This window comes from Oncorhynchus tshawytscha, linkage group LG08, assembly GCF_018296145.1.
Source record: "Oncorhynchus tshawytscha isolate Ot180627B linkage group LG08, Otsh_v2.0, whole genome shotgun sequence".
NCBI classification, from domain to species: Eukaryota; Metazoa; Chordata; class Actinopteri; order Salmoniformes; family Salmonidae; genus Oncorhynchus; species Oncorhynchus tshawytscha.
Genome location: NC_056436.1, coordinates 65,121,197 through 65,140,683, shown reverse-complemented (window position 1 = coordinate 65,140,683; position 19,487 = coordinate 65,121,197). Strand labels below are relative to the sequence as shown.

The 19,487-nt window shown below is 43.8% G+C and overlaps 2 protein-coding genes across 6 annotated transcripts in view; both read right to left on the bottom strand.

Annotated features, from left to right (window-relative positions):
• Positions 1-16,536, bottom strand: part of LOC112256097 (macrophage colony-stimulating factor 1 receptor 1) — a 35,553-nt gene extending 19,017 nt beyond the window's left edge. The window contains exons 1-17 of one of the 3 annotated variants that reach the window (XM_024429085.2): positions 16,426-16,536; positions 16,103-16,219; positions 13,392-13,682; positions 12,955-13,242; positions 12,612-12,742; positions 12,133-12,295; positions 11,231-11,426; positions 7,321-7,436; positions 7,030-7,141; positions 5,661-5,860; positions 5,292-5,383; positions 4,972-5,098; positions 4,635-4,739; positions 4,414-4,524; positions 4,080-4,242; positions 3,827-3,906; positions 3,568-3,677 (exon numbers count right to left, since the gene is read on the bottom strand). In XM_024429085.2, coding sequence (XP_024284853.1) covers positions 3,568-3,677; positions 3,827-3,906; positions 4,080-4,242; positions 4,414-4,524; positions 4,635-4,739; positions 4,972-5,098; positions 5,292-5,383; positions 5,661-5,860; positions 7,030-7,141; positions 7,321-7,436; positions 11,231-11,426; positions 12,133-12,295; positions 12,612-12,742; positions 12,955-13,242; positions 13,392-13,682; positions 16,103-16,219; positions 16,426-16,486 — 2,463 coding nt within the window. In that variant the 5' untranslated portion in view covers positions 16,487-16,536. Of the gene's footprint in view, positions 1-3,567; positions 3,678-3,826; positions 3,907-4,079; positions 4,243-4,413; positions 4,525-4,634; positions 4,740-4,971; positions 5,099-5,291; positions 5,384-5,660; positions 5,861-7,029; positions 7,142-7,320; positions 7,437-11,230; positions 11,427-12,132; positions 12,296-12,611; positions 12,743-12,954; positions 13,243-13,391; positions 13,683-16,102; positions 16,286-16,425 lie in introns of all 3 variants that reach the window. The other 2 variants (XM_024429084.2, XM_024429083.2) reach the window with 2 other exon arrangements.
• Positions 16,537-17,517: 981 nt separating this feature from the next.
• Positions 17,518-19,487, bottom strand: part of LOC112256098 (platelet-derived growth factor receptor beta) — a 38,823-nt gene continuing 36,853 nt past the window's right edge. For all 3 annotated transcript variants that reach the window (XM_024429086.2, XM_024429088.2, XM_024429087.2), the window contains exon 23: positions 17,518-19,331. In XM_024429086.2, coding sequence (XP_024284854.1) covers positions 19,178-19,331 — 154 coding nt within the window. In that variant the 3' untranslated portion in view covers positions 17,518-19,177. The remainder of the gene's footprint in view (positions 19,332-19,487) is intronic.

Sequence of the window (19,487 nt, the reverse complement as noted above, 5' to 3'; positions counted from 1 at the left end):
TCCGCCAGTCAGCCAGGATCCGCCAGTCAGCCAGGATCTCCCAGATCCACCAGTCAGCCAGACTCTTCCAGATCTGCTAGTCAACCAGACTCTTCCAGATCTGCCAATCAACCAGACTCTTCCAGATCCGCCAGTCAACCAGACTCTTCCAGATCCACCAGTCAGCCAGACTCTTCCAGATCTGCTAGTCAACCAGACTCTTCCAGATCTGCCAATCAACCAGACTCTTCCAGATCCGCCAGTCAACCAGACTCTTCCAGATCCGCCAGTCAGCCAGACTCTTCCAGATCCGCCAGTCAACCAGACTCTTCCAGATCTGCCAGTCAGCCAGACTCTTCCAGATCTGTCAGTCAACCAGACTCTTCCAGATCCGCCAGTCAGCCAGACTCTTCCAGATCTGCTAGTCAACCAGACTCTTCCAGATCTGCCAGTCAGCCAGACTCTTCCAGATCCGCCAGTCAGCCAGACTCTTCCAGATCCGCCAGTCAACCAGACTCTTCCAGATCTGCCAGTCTGCCAGACTCTTCCAGATCTGCCAGTCAGCCAGACTTTTCCAGATCTGCCAGTCAACCAGACTCTTCCAGATCTGCCAGTCAACCAGACTCTTCCAGATCTACCAGTCAACCAGACTCTTCCAGATCCGCCAGTCAACCAGACTCTTCCAGATCCGCCAGTCAGCCAGACTCTTCCAGATCCGCCAGTCAACCAGACTCTTCCAGATCTGCCAGTCAGCCAGACTCTTCCAGATCTGTCAGTCAACCAGACTCTTCCAGATCCGCCAGTCAGCCAGACTCTTCCAGATCTGCTAGTCAACCAGACTCTTCCAGATCTGCCAGTCAGCCAGACTCTTCCAGATCCGCCAGTCAGCCAGACTCTTCCAGATCCGCCAGTCAACCAGACTCTTCCAGATCTGCCAGTCTGCCAGACTCTTCCAGATCTGCCAGTCAGCCAGACTTTTCCAGATCTGCCAGTCAACCAGACTCTTCCAGATCTGCCAGTCAACCAGACTCTTCCAGATCTACCAGTCAACCAGACTCTTCCAGATCCGCCAGTCAGCCGGGATCTGCCAGAACTGCCAGTCTGCAAGGAGCTGCCAGTCTGCAAGGAGTTGCCAGTCTGCAAGGAGCTGCCAGTCTGCAAGGAACTGCCAGTCTGCAAGGAGCTGTTAGTCTGCAAGGAGCTGTCAGTCTGCAATGAGCTGTCAGTCTGCAAGGAGCTGTCAGTCTGCAAGGAGCTGTCAGTCTGTAAGGAGCTGCCAGTCTGCAAGGAGCTGCCAGTCTGCAAGGAGCTGCCAGTCTGCAAGGAGTTGTCAGTCTGCAAGGAGCTGTCAGTCTGTAAGGAGCTGCCAGTCTGCAAGGAACTGCCAGTCTGCAAGGAGCTGCCAGTCTGCAAGGAGTTGTCAGTCTGCAAGGAGCTGTCAGTCTGTAAGGAGCTGTCAGTCTGCAAGGAGCTGCCAGTCTGCAAGGAGCCGCCAGAGCTGTCAGTCTGTAAGAAGCCACCAGAGCTGTCAGCCTACATGGAGCAGCCAGAGCGGCCAGTCAGCGTGGAGCAACCAGAGCCGCCAGTCAGCATGGAGCAGCCAGATCTTTCAGTCTGCCAGGTTCCGCCAGTCAGCCAGACTCTTGCAGATCTGCCAGTCAGCCAGACTCTTCCAGATTCGCCAGTCAGCCAGACTCTTCCAGATCCACCAGTCAGCCAGACTCTTCCAGATCTGCTAGTCAACCAGACTCTTCCAGATCTGCCAGTCAGCCAGACTCTTCCAGATCCGCCAGTCAACCAGACTCTTCCAGATCTGCCAGTCAACCAGACTCTTCCAGATCCGTCAGTCAGCCAGACTCTTCCAGATCTGCCAGTCAGCCAGACTCTTCCAGATCTGCCAGTCAGCCAGACTCTTCCAGATCTGCCAGTCAGCCAGACTCTTCTAGATCTGCCAGACTCTTCCAGATCTGCCAGTCAACCAGACCCTTCCAGATCTGCTAGTCAACCAGACTCTTCCAGATCCGCCAGTCAACCAGACTCTTCCAGATCCGCCAGTCAGCCAGACTCTTCCAGATCCGCCAGTCAACCAGACTCTTCCAGATCTGCCAGTCAGCCAGACTCTTCCAGATCTGCCAGTCAACCAGACTCCTCCAGATCCGCCAGTCAGCCAGACTCTTCCAGATCTGCTAGTCAACCAGACTCTTCCAGGTCCGCCAGTCAACCAGACTCTTCCAGATCCGCCAGTCAGCCAGACTCTTCCAGATCTGCCAGTCAGCCAGACTCTTCCAGATCTGCCAGTCAACCAGACTCTTCCAGATCTGCCAGTCAACCAGACTCTTCCAGATCTGCCAGTCAACCAGACTCTTCCAGATCCGCCAGTCAGCCGGGATCTGCCAGAACTGCCAGTCAGCCAGGATCTGCCAGTCGGTCAGGATCCGCCAGTCAGCCAGGATCCGCCAGTCAGCCAGGATCTCCCAGATTCACCAGTCAGCCAGGATCTGCCAGTCAGCCAGGATCTGCCAGTCAGCCAGGATCGGCCAGTCAGCCAGGATCTGCCGAAACCACCAGCCAGCCAGGATCTGGTAGATCCATCAACCTGCCTGAGCTTCCACTCACTCCTGAGCTTCCTCTCACTCCCGAGCTTCCTCTCACTCCCGAGCTTCCTCTCACTCCCGAGCTTCCTCTCACTCCCGAGCTTCCTCTCACTCCCGAACTTCCCCTCAATCCCGAGCTTCCCCTCAGTCACAAGCTGCCCCTCAGTCCCGATCTGCTCCTCAGTCCAGTGGGGTTCTGGGTGAACCTACTAGGCCATGGTCGGCGGCGAGGGTGGACTATCCAAGGACGCGAGGAGAGGGGACTAAGACATTGATTGAGTGGGGTCCACGTCCCGCGCCGGAGCCGCCACCATGGACAGACGCCCACCCGGACCCTCCCTATTGTTTTGAGGTGCGTTCGGGAGTCCGCACCTTAGGGGGGGGTTCTGTCACGCCCTGGTCGAAGTATTTTGTGTTTATCTTTATTTATTTGGTCAGGCCAGGGTGTGGCATGGGTTTTTGTATGTGGTGTGTATGTATTGGGATTGTAGCTAGTGGGGTGTTCTAGTTAAGTCTATGGCTGTCTGAAGTGGTTCTCAATCAGAGGCAGGTGTTTATCGTTGTCTCTGATTGGGAACCATATTTAGGCAGCCATATTCTTTGAGTTTGTCGTGGGTGATTGTCCTTAGTGTCCTTGTTCCTGTTTTTGTTAGTTTACACAAGTGTAGGCTGTTTCGGTTTTCGTTTCGTTTCGTTCGTTACGTTTATTGTTTGTAGTGTTTGTATTTAGATTCGTGTTACGTTTGTTCATTAAACATGGATCGCAATCTACACGCTGCATTTTGTTCCGACTCTCCTTCACACCTAGAAAACCGTTACAGTTGATTTAACCAGTTTGTGCCCCGTGGGTAATCTCTACCTGTCAGATGATATTTAAAAAATATATAGTGTGACCAATTATCACCAAACATAATCTCAAACTGTGAAAAATGCCTAGTTACACAAGCCTTGTTTCGAAAGCTTTGTTTTGAAACTGTGTGTTGATGTGACTCACGTTCTTGGCTGCCAGGAAGTCCAGACCTTGAGCCACCTGATAGGAGAACCTCAGCAGGTCATCCATGTCCAATGGCCATGAGTCTGGCCCTCCCTCCTCACACAGAGAGTCTGATAGAATAGAATAGAATAAAATAAAATAGAATAGAATATATCGATGTCCACCCAAATGTCTAACTTAGTCAAAGAACAATACAATGGAAAACTTGTGCAGTGACTGGTGCTTGATAAATGAGAAGGTAGAGCGACAGATTGTTTACCCAGAGAGGAGTTGACGGGCTGGGGACCAGGCCTCATCTCCAGGTAGCTATCAGAAGACACACTGGAGATCCCACTGTCACTGGTAGAGGGGAGGGGAGGGGAGGAAGGGATCAGAGGGGGAGGGGGAGGTTCGGGAGGAGGCTAATCAGACAAAGTGGTTACGTCACCAGGCTGCTGCTGTATGTTGAATAAAGGTTACTGAGAGTTCACCTGCTTTTTCATGAGCTTGGTGCATGCCAATATGATCTATACCTTCTGATGAACTGTTTCTCCTCACAGACGTTCTTGTAGTCGCTGGTCTCTTCTGGTACCTCTGGCATGTTCATGACAGTGTTCAGGAAGGTCTCCTGCTTGTGTCGCAGGAAGTTCAGAAGGTCTCCATGACTACAGTACTCGGTGATCACCAGTACGGGTCCTTAGAGAAGATTCATGAATATTATTTTATAGAAATTGAGAGATTTTAAACTTCCAAATATACTGTATTTTTTAAGCTAAAAATGTTGGTCGAATTTGATTCAAATACGTGATATGATACATACGTAATATGTATTTTCCATGCATTTTAAGGAGAGTGCTCCGTTCTCACCTGCCTGAGTGCAGGCTCCCAGCAGGTTGACAATGTTCTTGTGCTGTCCCAGGTGACTCAGGATCTTCAGTTCTGACATCAGAGCCTCTCTCTCATCTGAGTGGGCCCTGGCTGCAGAGAGAGAGAAATTACCCTGTACCACTCAGATCACAGCCATTTTTGCAGCTTTAATCAATTCTACTCCTGGATTAAAAAGCGTTCTCTTTTCAATGGATTCTGACCTTTGAGCATCTTGACAGCCACTCGTATCGCGTTGTCGTCCTCCCCCAGACCATAAGCTGTGGCCTCCACCACCTTCCCAAAGGCCCCGGCTCCTAGGATCTTCCCTGCAGGTCACACAGCCAACACATCACTTACAAACGTAACTGTAAGTCAATATACTTTATTTTCGTAAGTAAATACAATTTATAGTTGTACATTTAGTTGAGATTCCATGCATTCGCCAACCAGCAAGAACTGCCTTTTCAAATCAAGATACAATGTATTACACAAGAGTGGAATATCTATCTCCAAAGTACCAAACCACTACAGTATCCTGTTTAAGAAAAGGTCACAAACCTAGCTTGAGCTTGTCCCTGGGAAACTCCCACTTTTCATTGTATGGCAGCTGACTTGGGTCGATGAAGGTGTAGTTGTTTCCATCACTGGCCTGGATGATCTTCCACCGGATCTCATATCTCGGTTTCTGCAAAGGGAGGGAAATGTTCATTAGTCAATCATTTGAAAAGCTAAAAGGAAACAATGATTTGAAACTAGAGATATTTGTGAATACTCTATTCATAGATATATCCATTTATTACCAAGGTTTATTTTAGACGAGATTGCATACTGGTCTCTCAGTGTATTTTGTATATGGCAGAGGCTGTTGTGTGTCCTACCTGCTTGTACTTGTAGAGCAGGATGATGAGTAGCAGGATGAGGAAGGCCAGAACACCAGCTGCTCCCGATAGGGTGGAGGTGAACACTTTATCTATCCAATTAGAGAGCAGACGGAGAGTCAGGAGGGAGAGGGTAGATGACACTCGGAATGTTCTATGTATAATGGTTTTGGAATGGGTTTATGTGGAACTGAGGATGAATAGCTGTAGCTAAAGTAACAGATTATGTGAATCTGAATCAACAAATGAACGGACAGTTCATGTACAGTTCATGTACTTGACTATGATGACACAGAAACAAGGAGTGTGAACTAAGGATTAGACAGTAACCATGAGGATAGCCATGGATGACTGTGCTTTGACTCTTACCGGAAACTTCCATGGCGAAGGTGTCTTTGCCAACTCCGGCCAGGTTGAAGGCGACACACTCCACGGTCATCCTACGGTTGGACGGTCCCACGGTTAGGACGCTCTCGACTTCGACCGGCCCATACTCCTCCCTCTGGACCTCCACCGTCTGTGCCAGGAGAGGAGCAGGCATCTGGAGACCTGTGTTGTTCTCATTGCACCTGTTCTCATAGAAAGGGAAAGAGATAGATTGACTCCCTCATTTAGTTATGACATCCAATACGTTATTATATAAAAAAAACACCATAGGAGTGATATTCTGCGAAGAGTGCCTTTTGATATTTTAAGTAGAAATTTGGCACCAATATTGAATTTTAAAGCCTGTTATATTAAATGTAGTGCCCTTTAACATAGACAACATGGAGAATTTATACATCTCATTTTTAATATATATAAAGACTTGCTGAAGTGCAAAAATTCAGCATTTTGTGGCTCAGTGCCTCTGTGACTTCTTGGTCGATTTTAACCCACTTAATCCCAACATTTCTCCAAGCTATTTTGTTGGTTTGACAGAGTCATTTCTGAGGATTACTATTTATTTTGTGTCATTCATTTACATATGTCGCTTATTTTAATGTCAACTCTGTCACGTGAATTGAACTCTCATTTTAACATGGTGAAATTGTTTTTTTCATTCAAAAGGAACAAACATCTAATAATCAAAACATAATGTAAAAGCAGGTGAGCTGGTTCTACTCCTTCAGGCGATTTTCAGTTTTTTTGTGGTGGTAAACTGAGCGTGTCGTGTATAACACGTCCACCGTGTTACCAATAGATAGATAGCCTAGAGAAGTAATAACAGTTCTTTTGTGGTGGAAAACTGAGCGTGTCGTGTATAACACGTCAACCGTGTTACCAATAGATAGATAGGCTAGAGAAGTATTAACAGTTCTTTTGTGGGGGTGAAGTTTGCATTCAATTGCCACTCGCTGTTGCAAACAACAAGCTTCCATTCCCACTGTCACAAGGGGGTTCATGGTTGATTTAAGATGAAGTCGTCAACCCTGATATGGTCAACCCTGTTATGGTCAACCGTTACTTTATTTGGCACTTAATAGGCACTTACTGAAGTCATTTTTGTCATTTAACATCTTTGCGATGTGAAAAAATGTTTTTTATGAAGTTGAACATGTGCTCTTTATGATTATGATTATTTTTTTTTTTTACCAAGTTACACTTCTCAAAAGGCATTGAATTGGTGGAATGATCCATTATACCTATTTAGTCTTTCCTATCATCAATGATGGGTATTTCTGTGCTTATTAAGTCTCTATTTTACCACATCAATATCATACCACTGCCCTCTAGTAACCCTCATGCAAACACTTACGTGGCTCGGATTCCAGAGCACTGGTACCAGAGGATGATGGGAGCAGGATAACCGAACGACGTACACATGAGGCTGGTGATGTTCTCCCATCTCACCACTGCAACCGGCTTCTCTGCCAATCACGAGAGAGCATGGTTAACTAAACCATGTTTTAAATACAGATACAGATAGTCAATAGATGCCTTGATAAAAACGTGTATTCCTCAGAGAGTTGTTGTATGAACTGATGCAGTGCATCTGTATCATTATGTCTGTGTGTATAGATATTGACACTACTGATACTTTACTCACGATACATTTGGACTTGGAATGTGATGGATGCGTTGGCCATGGCACTCCTGGCATAGAAGGTGTACTGGCCTTGCTCTTGTGCAATCATTCTCTTTAGCAGCAGGGTAGCGGAATACCTGAGGGGAAACCAGGCAGGATCTGTCGTAGCACCACTAGAGATCTAACCACTGGACAGTGGTGTAACGTACTTGAGAAAAAATACTTTAAAGTACTACTTAAGTCGTTTTTTGGGGTATCTGTACTTTACGATTTATATTTTTGACAACTTTTACTTTTACTTCACTACATTCCTAAAGAAAACAATGTACTTTTAACTCCATACATTTTTCCTGACACCCAAAAGTACTCATTACATGTTGAGTTTTTAGCAGGACAGGAAAATGGTCCAATTCACGCACTTATTAAGAGAACACATGGTCATCCCTACTGCCTCTGATCTGGCTGACTCACTAACCACAAATGCATAATTTCTAAATGATGTCTGAGTGTTAGTGTGTACCCCTGGCTATCCTTCTATTTTAAAAACAAGAAAATGGTCCTGTCTGGTTTGCTTTATAGAAGCAATTTGAAATGATTTACACTTTTACTTTTACTTTTGATACTTAAGTATATTTAGAATCAAATACTTTTAGACTTTTACTCAAGTAGTATTTTACTGGGTGACCTTCACTTTTACTTGAGTAACTTTCTATTAAGGTATCTACTCAAGTGTGTACTTAAGTATGTAAATTGGGAACTTTTTCCACCACTGCCACTGGAGATGAAACCACTGGAGATCTAACCACTGGAGATCTAATCACTGGAGATCTAACCACTGGAGATCTAACCACTGGAGTCTAACCACTGGATATCTAACCACTTGAGATATAACCACTGGAGTCTAACCACTGGAGATCTAACCACTGGAGATCTAACCACTTGAGATATAACCACTGGAGTCTACCACTGGAGATCTAACCACTGGAGATCAAACCACTGGAGATCTAACCACTGGAGATCTAACCACTTGAGATATAACCACTGGAGTCTAACCACTGGAGATCTAACCACTGGAGTCTAACCACTGGAGATCTAACTACTTGCGATATAACCACTGGAGTCTAACCACTGGAGATCTAACCACTGGAGATCTAACCACTGGAGATATAACCACTGGAGTCTAACCACTGGAGATCTAATCACTGGAGATCTAACCACTGGAGTCTAACCACTGGATATCTAACCACTTGGGATATAACCACTGGAGTCTAACCACTGGAGATATAACCACTGGAGTCTAACCACTGGACATCTAAACACTTGGGATATAACCACTGGAGTCTAACCACTGGATATCTAACCACTTGAGATACAACCACTGGAGATCTAACCACTTGAGTTACAACCACTGGATTCTAACCACTGGAGATCTAACCACTGGAGTCTAACCACTGGAGATCTAACCACTTGAGATATAACCACTGGAGTCTAACCACTGGAGATCTAACCATTGGAGATCTAAGCACTTGAGATATAACCACTGGAGACATAACCACTGGAGATCTAACCACTGGAGTCTAACCACTGGAGATCGAACCACTGGAGTCTAACCACTGGAGATCTAATCACTGGAGATCTAATCACTGGAGATCTAACCACTGGAGTCTAACCACTGGATATCTAACTACTTGAGATATAACCACTGGAGTCTAACCACTGGAGATCTAACCACTGGAGATCAAACCACTGGAGATCTAACCACTTGAGATATAACCACTGGAGTCTAACCACTGGAGATCTAACCACTTGAGATATAACCACTGGAGTCTAACCACTGGAGATCTAACCACTGGAGATCAAACCACTGGAGATCTAACCACTGGAGATCTAACCACTTGAGATATAACCACTGGAGTCTAACCACTGGAGATCTAACCACTGGAGATCTAACCACTGGAGATCTAACCACTTGAGATATAACCACTGGAGTCTAACCACTGGAGATCTAACCACTGGAGTCTAACCACTGGAGATCTAACCACTTGAGATACAACCACTGGAGATCTAACCACTTGAGTTACAACCACTGGATTCTAACCACTGGAGATCTAACCACTGGAGTCTAACCACTGGAGATCTAATCACTGGAGATCTAACCACTGGAGTCTAACCACTGGATATCTAACCACTTGGGATATAACCACTGGAGACATAACCACTGGAGATATAACCACTGGAGATCTAACCACTGGAGTCTAACCACTGGAGATCGAACCACTGGAGTCTAACCACTGGAGATCTAATCACTGGAGATCTAACCACTGGAGATCTAACCACTGGAGTCTAACCACTGGATATCTAACCACTTGAGATATAACCACTGGAGTCTAACCACTGGAGATCTAACCACTGGAGATCAAACCACTGGAGATCTAACCACTTGAGATATAACCACCGGAGTCTAACCACTGGAGATCTAACCACTTGAGATCTAACCACTTGAGATATAACCACTGGAGATCTAACCACTGGAGATCAAACCTCTGGAGATCTAACCACTGGAGATCTAACCACTTGAGATATAACCACTGGAGTCTAACCACTGGAGATCTAACCACTGGAGATCTAACCACTGGAGATCTAACCACTTGAGATATAACCACTGGAGTCTAACCACTGGAGATCTAACCACTGGAGTCTAACCACTGGAGATCTAACCACTTGAGATACAACCACTGGAGATCTAACCACTTGAGTTACAACCACTGGATTCTAATCACTGGAGATCTAACCACTGGAGTCTAACCACTGGATATCTAACCACTTGGGATATAACCACTGGAGTCTAACCACTGGAGATCTAACCACTTGAGATATAACCACCGGAGTCTAACCACTGGAGATCAAACCACTGGAGATCTAACCACTTGAGTTACAACCACTGGATTCTAACCACTGGAGATCTAACCACTGGAGTCTAACCACTGGAGATCTAATCACTGGAGATCTAACCACTGGAGTCTAACCACTGGATATCTAACCACTTGGGATATAACCACTGGAGTCTAACCACTGGAGATATAACCACTGGAGTCTAACCACTGGACATCTAACCACTTGGGATATAACCACTGGAGTCTAACCACTGGAGATATAACCACTGGAGTCTAACCACTGGACATCTAACCACTTGAGATATAACCACTGGAGTCTAACCACTGGAGTCTAATCACTGGAGATCTAACCATTGTATATCTAACCACTGGAGATCTAACCATTTGAGATCTAACCATTGGAGTCCAACCACTGGATATCTAACCACTGGAGATCTAACCACTGGATATCTAGCCACTGCAGATATAACCACTGGATATCTAGCCACTGCAGATATAACCACTGGAGATCTAACCACTGGAGTCTAACCACTGGAGATCTAACCACTGGAGATCTAACCACTGGAGATCTAACCACTGAAGAAATAACCACTGGAGTCTAACCACCATGCTCAATTGTTACCGCATATAGAAAGAGGGGGAGCCGGCTGGTGAACTAGATTACTGGAGCTCTTTAACCAAAGAGCAATGAGTGCAGATGGTGTGATGTGCTGAATACTACATCATGGTTCTCCTCAGACTGTTGCTACTATGCCTCATCACAGAAGTAAAACATTACAGAAGCTCCTTCCTTCTGGTTTCATAGTACAGAACTCTCTGGACCGCTGAGTTTGTGTCAGATCAACTAATACACTGCTGCTGCTGCTTACCCATTCTACATTTTTACTGTGAACAAGTCAGCTTCTGATCTGTGAACATTTCACATTGACACTGTCTCACACCCGTTTTCTGTTGCTGCGCATTTGTCCAACAGGCCCAAACGTCTTCCCAATACAGTAGCTTCATTCAGTCAGTTCCCTTCACCTTGTTGTGCTCACCTGTTGTTGTAGCGCGTGAAGATGTGTTCCTGTGTGGGCGAGGACGTTGGGGTCTCCCAGCTCTGGGCTATGATCTGGGGGTACGCCTCGATCAGGACACAGAGCTTCAGGTCCTCCCCCTCGTTCACTTCAATGGACAGGCCTTGGTGGGCTAGCTTGGAGGACAGCTGGGGGGACAGACGGATGTAGGGCTCCTCTGGACAGGGACACAGAGAAACATGGAAGGGTTATATTTAAGGTTAGCCAGGGTTGTATTCCTTAGGCACCAAACCAAAGAAAATGAAAAATATAGATTTTCCTTTCCCTTGTAAAAAGTTTTGCTGCAGTTTGCCCTAATGAATACAATCCAGTTATGTGACTGGAATGTGTTCTATTATACAATGGGTTTGTCTGATCCTGGATGCTGGTTGGTTATAACCATTGGTTGTCTTTTTCACGGCTGTTGTCTATTTGGACAATGAGATTGATCAATGAGATAACAACCTATATTCATACACTCAAAAAGACCGCCAAAATGTTGTTGAGTTTCCAATGTGTTATCAACCACAAACCACAACCAAATTCCAAAGGAAAAACAATGTCAGATGTTTTATTTAGTTGTCACCCAGATGTCTATCACTACGATTTCAACCATTTAAAATCACATCAACGTTAAAATGTGAATATACAGTAATATCAGATATTTTGTTTATTTATGCAACAGCTGAATGTGTTATCACTATGCATCATCTAATAACAGAACCAACTGACCTGGATTGCAATTGAGATTACATTAAAAGTACATGGTGCAAATGGTGCAAATGATCTGTTCAAACATGCAGCAGGTTGGGAGATTGGGAACTTATCTGGGCTAGCTAAAGCCAACTTCATAAAATTGGTGGAACGACACAGCATTAACTAACCTACGACCAGCAGGTAGGTGGCAGAGCTATTGACTCCAGCCTCATTGGTTCCAGTGCAGGTAATGTTCCCTGTGTCTGACTGGTCTACTGCAGGGATGGTCAGGATGCTCTCAATGTCCAGACGGCTGTCCTTAGACTGGACATTCTCCTCTATGGTGGATCTCTGTAAGAAGTAAGAAGAGACAGGAAACATTTTTTATCCCGAAGACCTATTATCATGCACTTTGTTTTGGCCAACTCTTGGATAGAGCTACAGCTTGTGACACAGTGGAACAAATAGGTTGTTTCAGAAACTCTGACAGTGGAACAAATAGATTGTTTCAGAAACTCTGACAGTGGAAGAAATAGGTTGTTTCAGAAACTCTGACAGTGGAACAAATAGGTTGTTTCAGAAACTCTGACAGTGGAACAAATAGGTTGTTTCAGAAACTCTGACAGTGGAACAAATAGGTTGTTTCAGAAACTCTGACAGTGCTTGCCCTCTTGTAATTCCAGGTGACGTTGTAGTTGAAGTTAGGGTTGTGTGTGGTGCAGTGGATTCTCAGCTTCTCTCCCACGATACGAACATACTCATCCTTCTCCAGGAATACGTAAGGTGGGAAACGCAGCCCTGGACACAGAGGGAACCAGATACACGACATGTATAATAAAGCAACATACTCCTTTTTCAATTAAACTCAATTTTGAAAATATCAAATTTGTACACATTGTACAGTATGGTACAGTACGAACCATGGGCCTGATCAAGTTTGTACAGTATGCTTTGACTTAGGTCTGGTCACTTTATCTAAAGTATCCCTCCACAACACTCAACCTACTCACTTTGAATGATGTTGATGGAGAAAGCCTTGGACGTCCTCTCCACCCCATGGAGCTTGGCGCTACAGACATAGTCTGCATTGTAGCTGGGTTGGAGGTTGCGGATAAGGATGCCTCTGCGGGGGTCTGCTGTGTAGTTCATGCCTGGGGGTACGGAGGTGCAGTTGTCCATGCGGAGCCCCAGGTCTGTAGCCTCTGGGTCAGTTAGCAGGCAGGGGAGCAGATAGTTCTCCCCCTCCTTCCTCACCACACTCAGGGACGTGCTGCTGGTCCAAAATAGGCTGTCTGGGTCTGATGGAGAAGGTGGGATGTGTTAGAATGAGAGATACTGGGGAGATAAGCAAACAAAAACCATGCCCCCAAGACTTTTAAAATCAAAATCATCACTCTCTCTACAGGTATGGTAAATTAACAGCAACTCAGTACTCTTCTGAGCTTACCTTTCACATACACGTGCACTGTAGAAAACAAGTTCTGGCCCTTGACGTTCACACTGGTATATTCACACTTATAGGTCCCAGTGTGTTCTGCAGAGGGACGGTCCACCCTGAAGGTTCTGACTCTCCCCTTGACCTTGGAGATGAAGCGCTTGTGTTTGGCCAACCGGGTCAGCCAGTTGACTGGCCCATCACCCTCACACCTCAGGACTAATGGGGTGCCAGGGTTCAGTACTACCTCAGACCCAACCACGAGTTGGGAGTTGAGCTTGATTACAGGATGCCGCCATTGTGCTGAGGGAAACAGAGACCAGAGACGTTAAAACTCCATCACTATATTGGGCTGATGGATTGTTATTATAGCAGTACATGGACATACACTTTAATGGTTAGGACGGACTACTTCTTGACCATGTGAACAGACCAGGAAACTCAAAACATGATTAAATCAATTGGTGTTCATCAACTCAACTCAGATCACTATTTCCTTCTGTTTTGACCTTTCCATGAAGACCGAGGAGAACTGAAAGTCGTCCTGGTCACTCTGCGTTAAACATTTAACTTGGACACTGCAAATTCAGGAAACACATTGCAGAGCTGGCCCTAAAGGAGAGGTCTCACTCCCTCTCTCACTTCTGCTTTCCAACTCTGTATCTATGTCATGATGAAAGGAGACTTACTAACTAGCAATGACCCCAGCATGCAAAGTCTACTATAGGCTACCCATACCCTCTTATTGCCTTGCCCTTTTACACCCTCAAACACAAGAAAAAACAAACAAAGAGTTGACTCAGTGTTTTCTCGTCCAAAAACAGAAGGGACAGATGCAGACAGAGGGAGACAGAGGGAGCTATATGGGGTGTAAAGACCATGGAGATGTTCTCCCTTGGGGTGTGACAAAGCTAACTGCTGCCTGGTGACACACAGAGAAACAATGCCTTCTTTGAGACACTCCAACAACTTATTGGGGTCAAGGGGGTTTTAAGAACATCAAGACAAATCTCCAGTAGAAGATGGCTTTAAAGGACATTTCTAGTTGTTTTCTTCTTTTAAATCTATAAAACCTCATTTGGGCTTTCTCATGGTGCAGTTTTATTCAGCATTCACTCTACTGTATTTGGCAACCATGAAGCAGATGAAGCATCATCATGAAACATCTCAACACTACAGCAGCCTAAGTGTTCCCTCCATTTGTTCTTACACGTAAAGTTTGTTTCTTGTTTTATCTCAAAGCAGAACTGAGATTTGTTGTTCAGCAGATGTTCTTATTTATCACAGTACACAGCTCAACTTTAGAGGGTCAGAGGGAGGGGGCTGTTCTTGGTTTTGTGCCATTCAGCATTCTGGGTCCAGATTTCCTGATAACATTACACACCACCTCCCTATGGACTCCAAGTATACTAGCTGCCTATCAAATACATATGGCTGTGATACAATGGAGCAAGACCTCAGCCATATGTACAGGACAGTACTGTCCTACATATGATTGTTCATATTCAAGACCTCAGACACATGCTTCTTTGATATGTTGTCTGATAAATGTGATGTGACATTTAAAGGGGCAATCAGCAGTTGCTACACCCATTTTTGGAGTAACAAATAAATGGTATGTACTCATTGATTCTTGAAGAATATAACTTAGAAATGCCCCATGAGCTAAGTTCAACTGTCATACTCCATCAGCACACATGAAAACAATTCTACAGTTTACTATATAATACTACAGAACTTACTATAGAATTCTGTAGTAAACTGTATTATACTGTAGAATACTATAATACACACTATAGTAAACCTCGATCATGTGTGTACTTACTATAGAATGCTGTATACTGTAGAACACTATAGTAAATTCTACAGTATTATCCCCCCCAAAAACACTGTAGTAAATGCTACAATAATGTCCGCAATAACACTACAGTAAATACTACAGTATACTACAATCTGTAAAACACTACATTAATTACTATAGTATAAACTACAGTATTATTTTACTACAGTATTTATACTATAGTTAACTGTAAATACTAAATACTACAGTACTGACTTTTGTCCGCAAAAACAATACATTGAATACTACAGTAAACTCTGCAAAAACTCTACAGTGAATACTACAGTATACCATAGTATACTATAGTATTTTTTTCATGTGGGAGAACCCAAAATATGAGCTTGGTTTACTACAATGCAAATGTAAACAAGCACTAAATAGCCTCAAAACATGGTTAAAAATATAATTTTGATATCATGGATGGTCAGTCTTTGCATCCATAGCCATGTCTATTGCTTTGAGAGTGGCTACATTTCTCCAAACAATAACAGTAGCGGGGAAAACGTGTTGTTATTGTTTTTAACTGCTGAATTGGAGCTTTAAATTGCATTTTTAGTCTGGCATTATCCACGTAAAAGTATGGAGGACACAAGAGCTGCATTAAATACAATATCAACAATACTACCAAGTGGCCCGTGTGGTCCAACTGTTACACACGTATGCCAGAGGGTTCAAATCAGGCCCACCTCCCCTTTGACTCACCCTCCCACTATCTCCCCTGTCTTTCCAAACTTTACTATCTATTCAAAAAGCAAAATAATTACAAAAGGTGTGGGACTGCTCCACTCCTTCAAATAAAAAAGACCTTTAAACGACAGAACCAAACCAAGTCATGAACCTGAATCCCAATATAATCCAGTACTCAACAGGTGTTGAGACTTACCTTGAGCTGCAGTGGGCAGGATCCCCAGCAGAAAGGCCAGGTACAGCACCATCCTGGAACTTTTCCAGCTCTGTGTCTGGCTGTATGTCTGTATGTCTCGGAGTGTTGTTATTGCGTCTGTGGTCAAGGAGAGAAATGAGGAGTCATCAGGTTGGAACTCTGCTGTCATACACTTCTTCTTTTCTAAGGACGAGTGGGAAAACAAAACATACAGGATTTGTCACTTTGAAATCTGGAAATATAGGCCATACCTTACTGAATGCCGATTCAAATGTGATTTGAACATGGCTAAGATTGTAAACATCAGATGAACTCTACTGTACCTGTAGATGTCTTCAGCACCGTGGTAAGATCTGACCTCACCAAGCTGTATGGGTCCAGCATCCAGGAGCGAGTAAAGTCCCGCCAACCCTGTTTCTCTTCAGTCTCCGTCTCTCTTAGTCTGACACGGAGACAGTAAAAGAGATATAAACAGACAGACGGACAGACAGAGGTGTCACGCTCCCCGCTAATGACTATGCGTCTCGGTTTGGTTAGCAAACAGGCCGGCCCTCCCAATCCTAATGCCATGGTGCTGAGAGCTGAGACTAATCTCCTGTGATGGTGGTCACACTGCTGCACTGCTGCCTAGCCTGCCGGCCTAGCCCCAGCCCCAGCCTGTTCCAGCCAGCCCCAACCCAGGCCTCCATGGTCCTCAGCCACAAGTGGAGCAGAGGGCTGGGGCTTCTGGGAGGACAGTAAAAAGACCTCTTTGATGGCCCTCAGAATGCAACCAGGGAATAGAGAGAGAGTGTATGTGTGTGTGTGTGTGTGTGTGTGTGTGTGTGTGTGTGTGTGTGTGTGTGTGTGTGTGTGTGTGTGTGTGTGTGTGTGTGTGTGTGTGTGTGTGTGTGTGTGTGTGTGTGTGTGTGTGTGTGTGTGTGTGTGTGTGTGTGTGTGTGTGTGTGTGTGTGTGTGTGTGTGTGTGTGTGTGTGTGTGTGTGTGTGTGTGTGTGTGTGTGTGTGTGTGTGTGTGTGAGTGTGTGTGTGTGTGTGGGGGGGATTCTGCTGAAGGCTCAAAAAAGAGAGGCTTTGATAGGACTGGTTTATAAGGGATGATATAAGTCTAGCTGGGCTTGGGAAAGTTTGTTTGGATTTGCTGATTCTCAACAGCTAGCTCTTCGAGTTAGGCTCAATTCATGTGGGGACGATTTATCTCTTCTACATTGATTGAATAAAGCCAATGCATTAGAAGACAAGTCTGTGTAGCAAGTATGTGTTGTTGTTGAAGTTATGACAGCTGAACAACACAATTCATATTTTCTGTTAAATAGCAGTACTCTGCATGTCATTGAACTACTAAAAAATAGACAACAGGAACTGTCCCTCATTAGCTAGTTTAAAAGAAGACAGTAAGGACACAATGAAATGATCTATCATATTTTCATTATAAACTTTTATTTTCACATAAACGTTTATAAACTACATACAAAAATACATTCGTAAACATACAGAGAAGTTTTGGTACAATAGCGTGTGTGTGGTGAATATTCTACAATATGTAGTGTTCTGCATTCTGTGTTCCTATACCATGTGACAAATATGTACAAGGAAGCATATCATTTATATTTCACTGGTAGTGTATGTAACAATAGGAGAACCTCTGCCAGCAAGTGACAAATTATCTCAGGTATCATATAATTGCTTGAAGAAAATAGATTCAAATATTTATAGCCATATTTCTGTAGAAGATCTCCTTCCATAGAAATGCTTATTGTATATCCTTTCGTATGGATACTATAGGCCATATATTTGTTTCTTTCATAGAACTTTATACAATACAAAAGCACTTCAAATATCTCAATTATTAGTCACAGTACAAAACAACGTACTAATCTTGTACCAGGTGTGCTAAGGCAGTGATATGCTCAGATTATTTCTCATTCAGTCAGTACCGCTGTAATAAAAACATACATTTCTTTCATATCTCTCATAATCATTCACTCTCTTATCTACTGTACCTCAAATCCTTTTCTTGGAAATGTTTTCCTAAACATTGTAAAGTGCAACATTTATACAGAACTGTTTAAAACAAACACTACATAAAATGAAAAAATAAATCTATATAAAACTAAAGACAACATAAAATGATAATTTGAGACATATCATTTACTGAGTGTATAATGTTCTGCTCAATTAAGGCTGATGTATGCTTAGCTCTTCTCAAAATGAATTACATTCTCGCAAAATAACCTGGAGTAGAAAATAGAAAGTACGCATTTGTAACTTAAGGACACAAACAAAACAAAAAAATCCTCAGTGCAACTAGAATATCATATTCAATTAATGTTGAGAAGTATAGATGCCATAAGATTGTGTTAATGTTTTTTTTTTTACCAACTAAAGTACCTGTCAGAAAACTGGAACTTTTTCACACAAGCAAAATGTAACAGTACATGCTCCACTTTTAGTGATTTTCAAAACTGAAAGGGTTTTGGAGGCTTAATGTTTGTATCTTCAAAATGTATATAGTTCTGCATGTAGTTCTGTCCTTGAGCTGTTCTTGTCTATTAATGTTCTGTATTATGCTATGTTTCATGTTTCGTGTGGACCCCATGAAGAGTAGCTGGTGCTAATGGGGATCCAAATAAAATACAAAATAACATAAAAATACAACACATGTGAAAGGAAAAATGTGAATACAAATCACCATAGAAACACTGCAATAGTGACCACAATGCTACATACAGTATTTTACAAATCATGAATCCCTAACTTAAAAGTAACTTCTTATGTGATACTAATACTTATTTTCTTATGCGAGGGCTTTGCAAATGATACTTTATTCAAGATGGAGTAGTTTGCATCATCAATCAACATCAATGATTAAATGTGTCACTCTCATAGTAAATATAGATTTTGAATAGATTTTCAACACAGCATTCTTTTGAAAGCACCAATTGTGGAATATTTGCTAAAGCAGTGGGAGTCGTTTGTGTTGTAAAAGTCACCTTCTAATTGAATTTGCTACATTTTTCTCTTAATCCACTAAAGCTATTCAGGAATGTCATACTTTCACCAAGTTCCTTGAAAGGCTTACAGGAAGCTGTCTTCCGCTTCCGGTGTTCCAGAGGACTCCAGTGGAATCAGGGCCTGGTTGGCATGGAGATATTTCTCCTCTGGAATGGTGTCTGCCTCCACTGTCTCCTGGGAGATGGAATCAGCCTCCTCGTCCTCCAGAGCCCGAGAACTACAGGGAATAACAACACACATGTTCTTTCACAAACCTCTCTGTGATTCTATGGTTTATTTCAGGTGAAAATTATGCATTAATCACAGTAAGGCGCCTATAAATTCCATGTAAACTATCACTTTTAAGCCATCTATGCTCATCTTAGATTTCTGC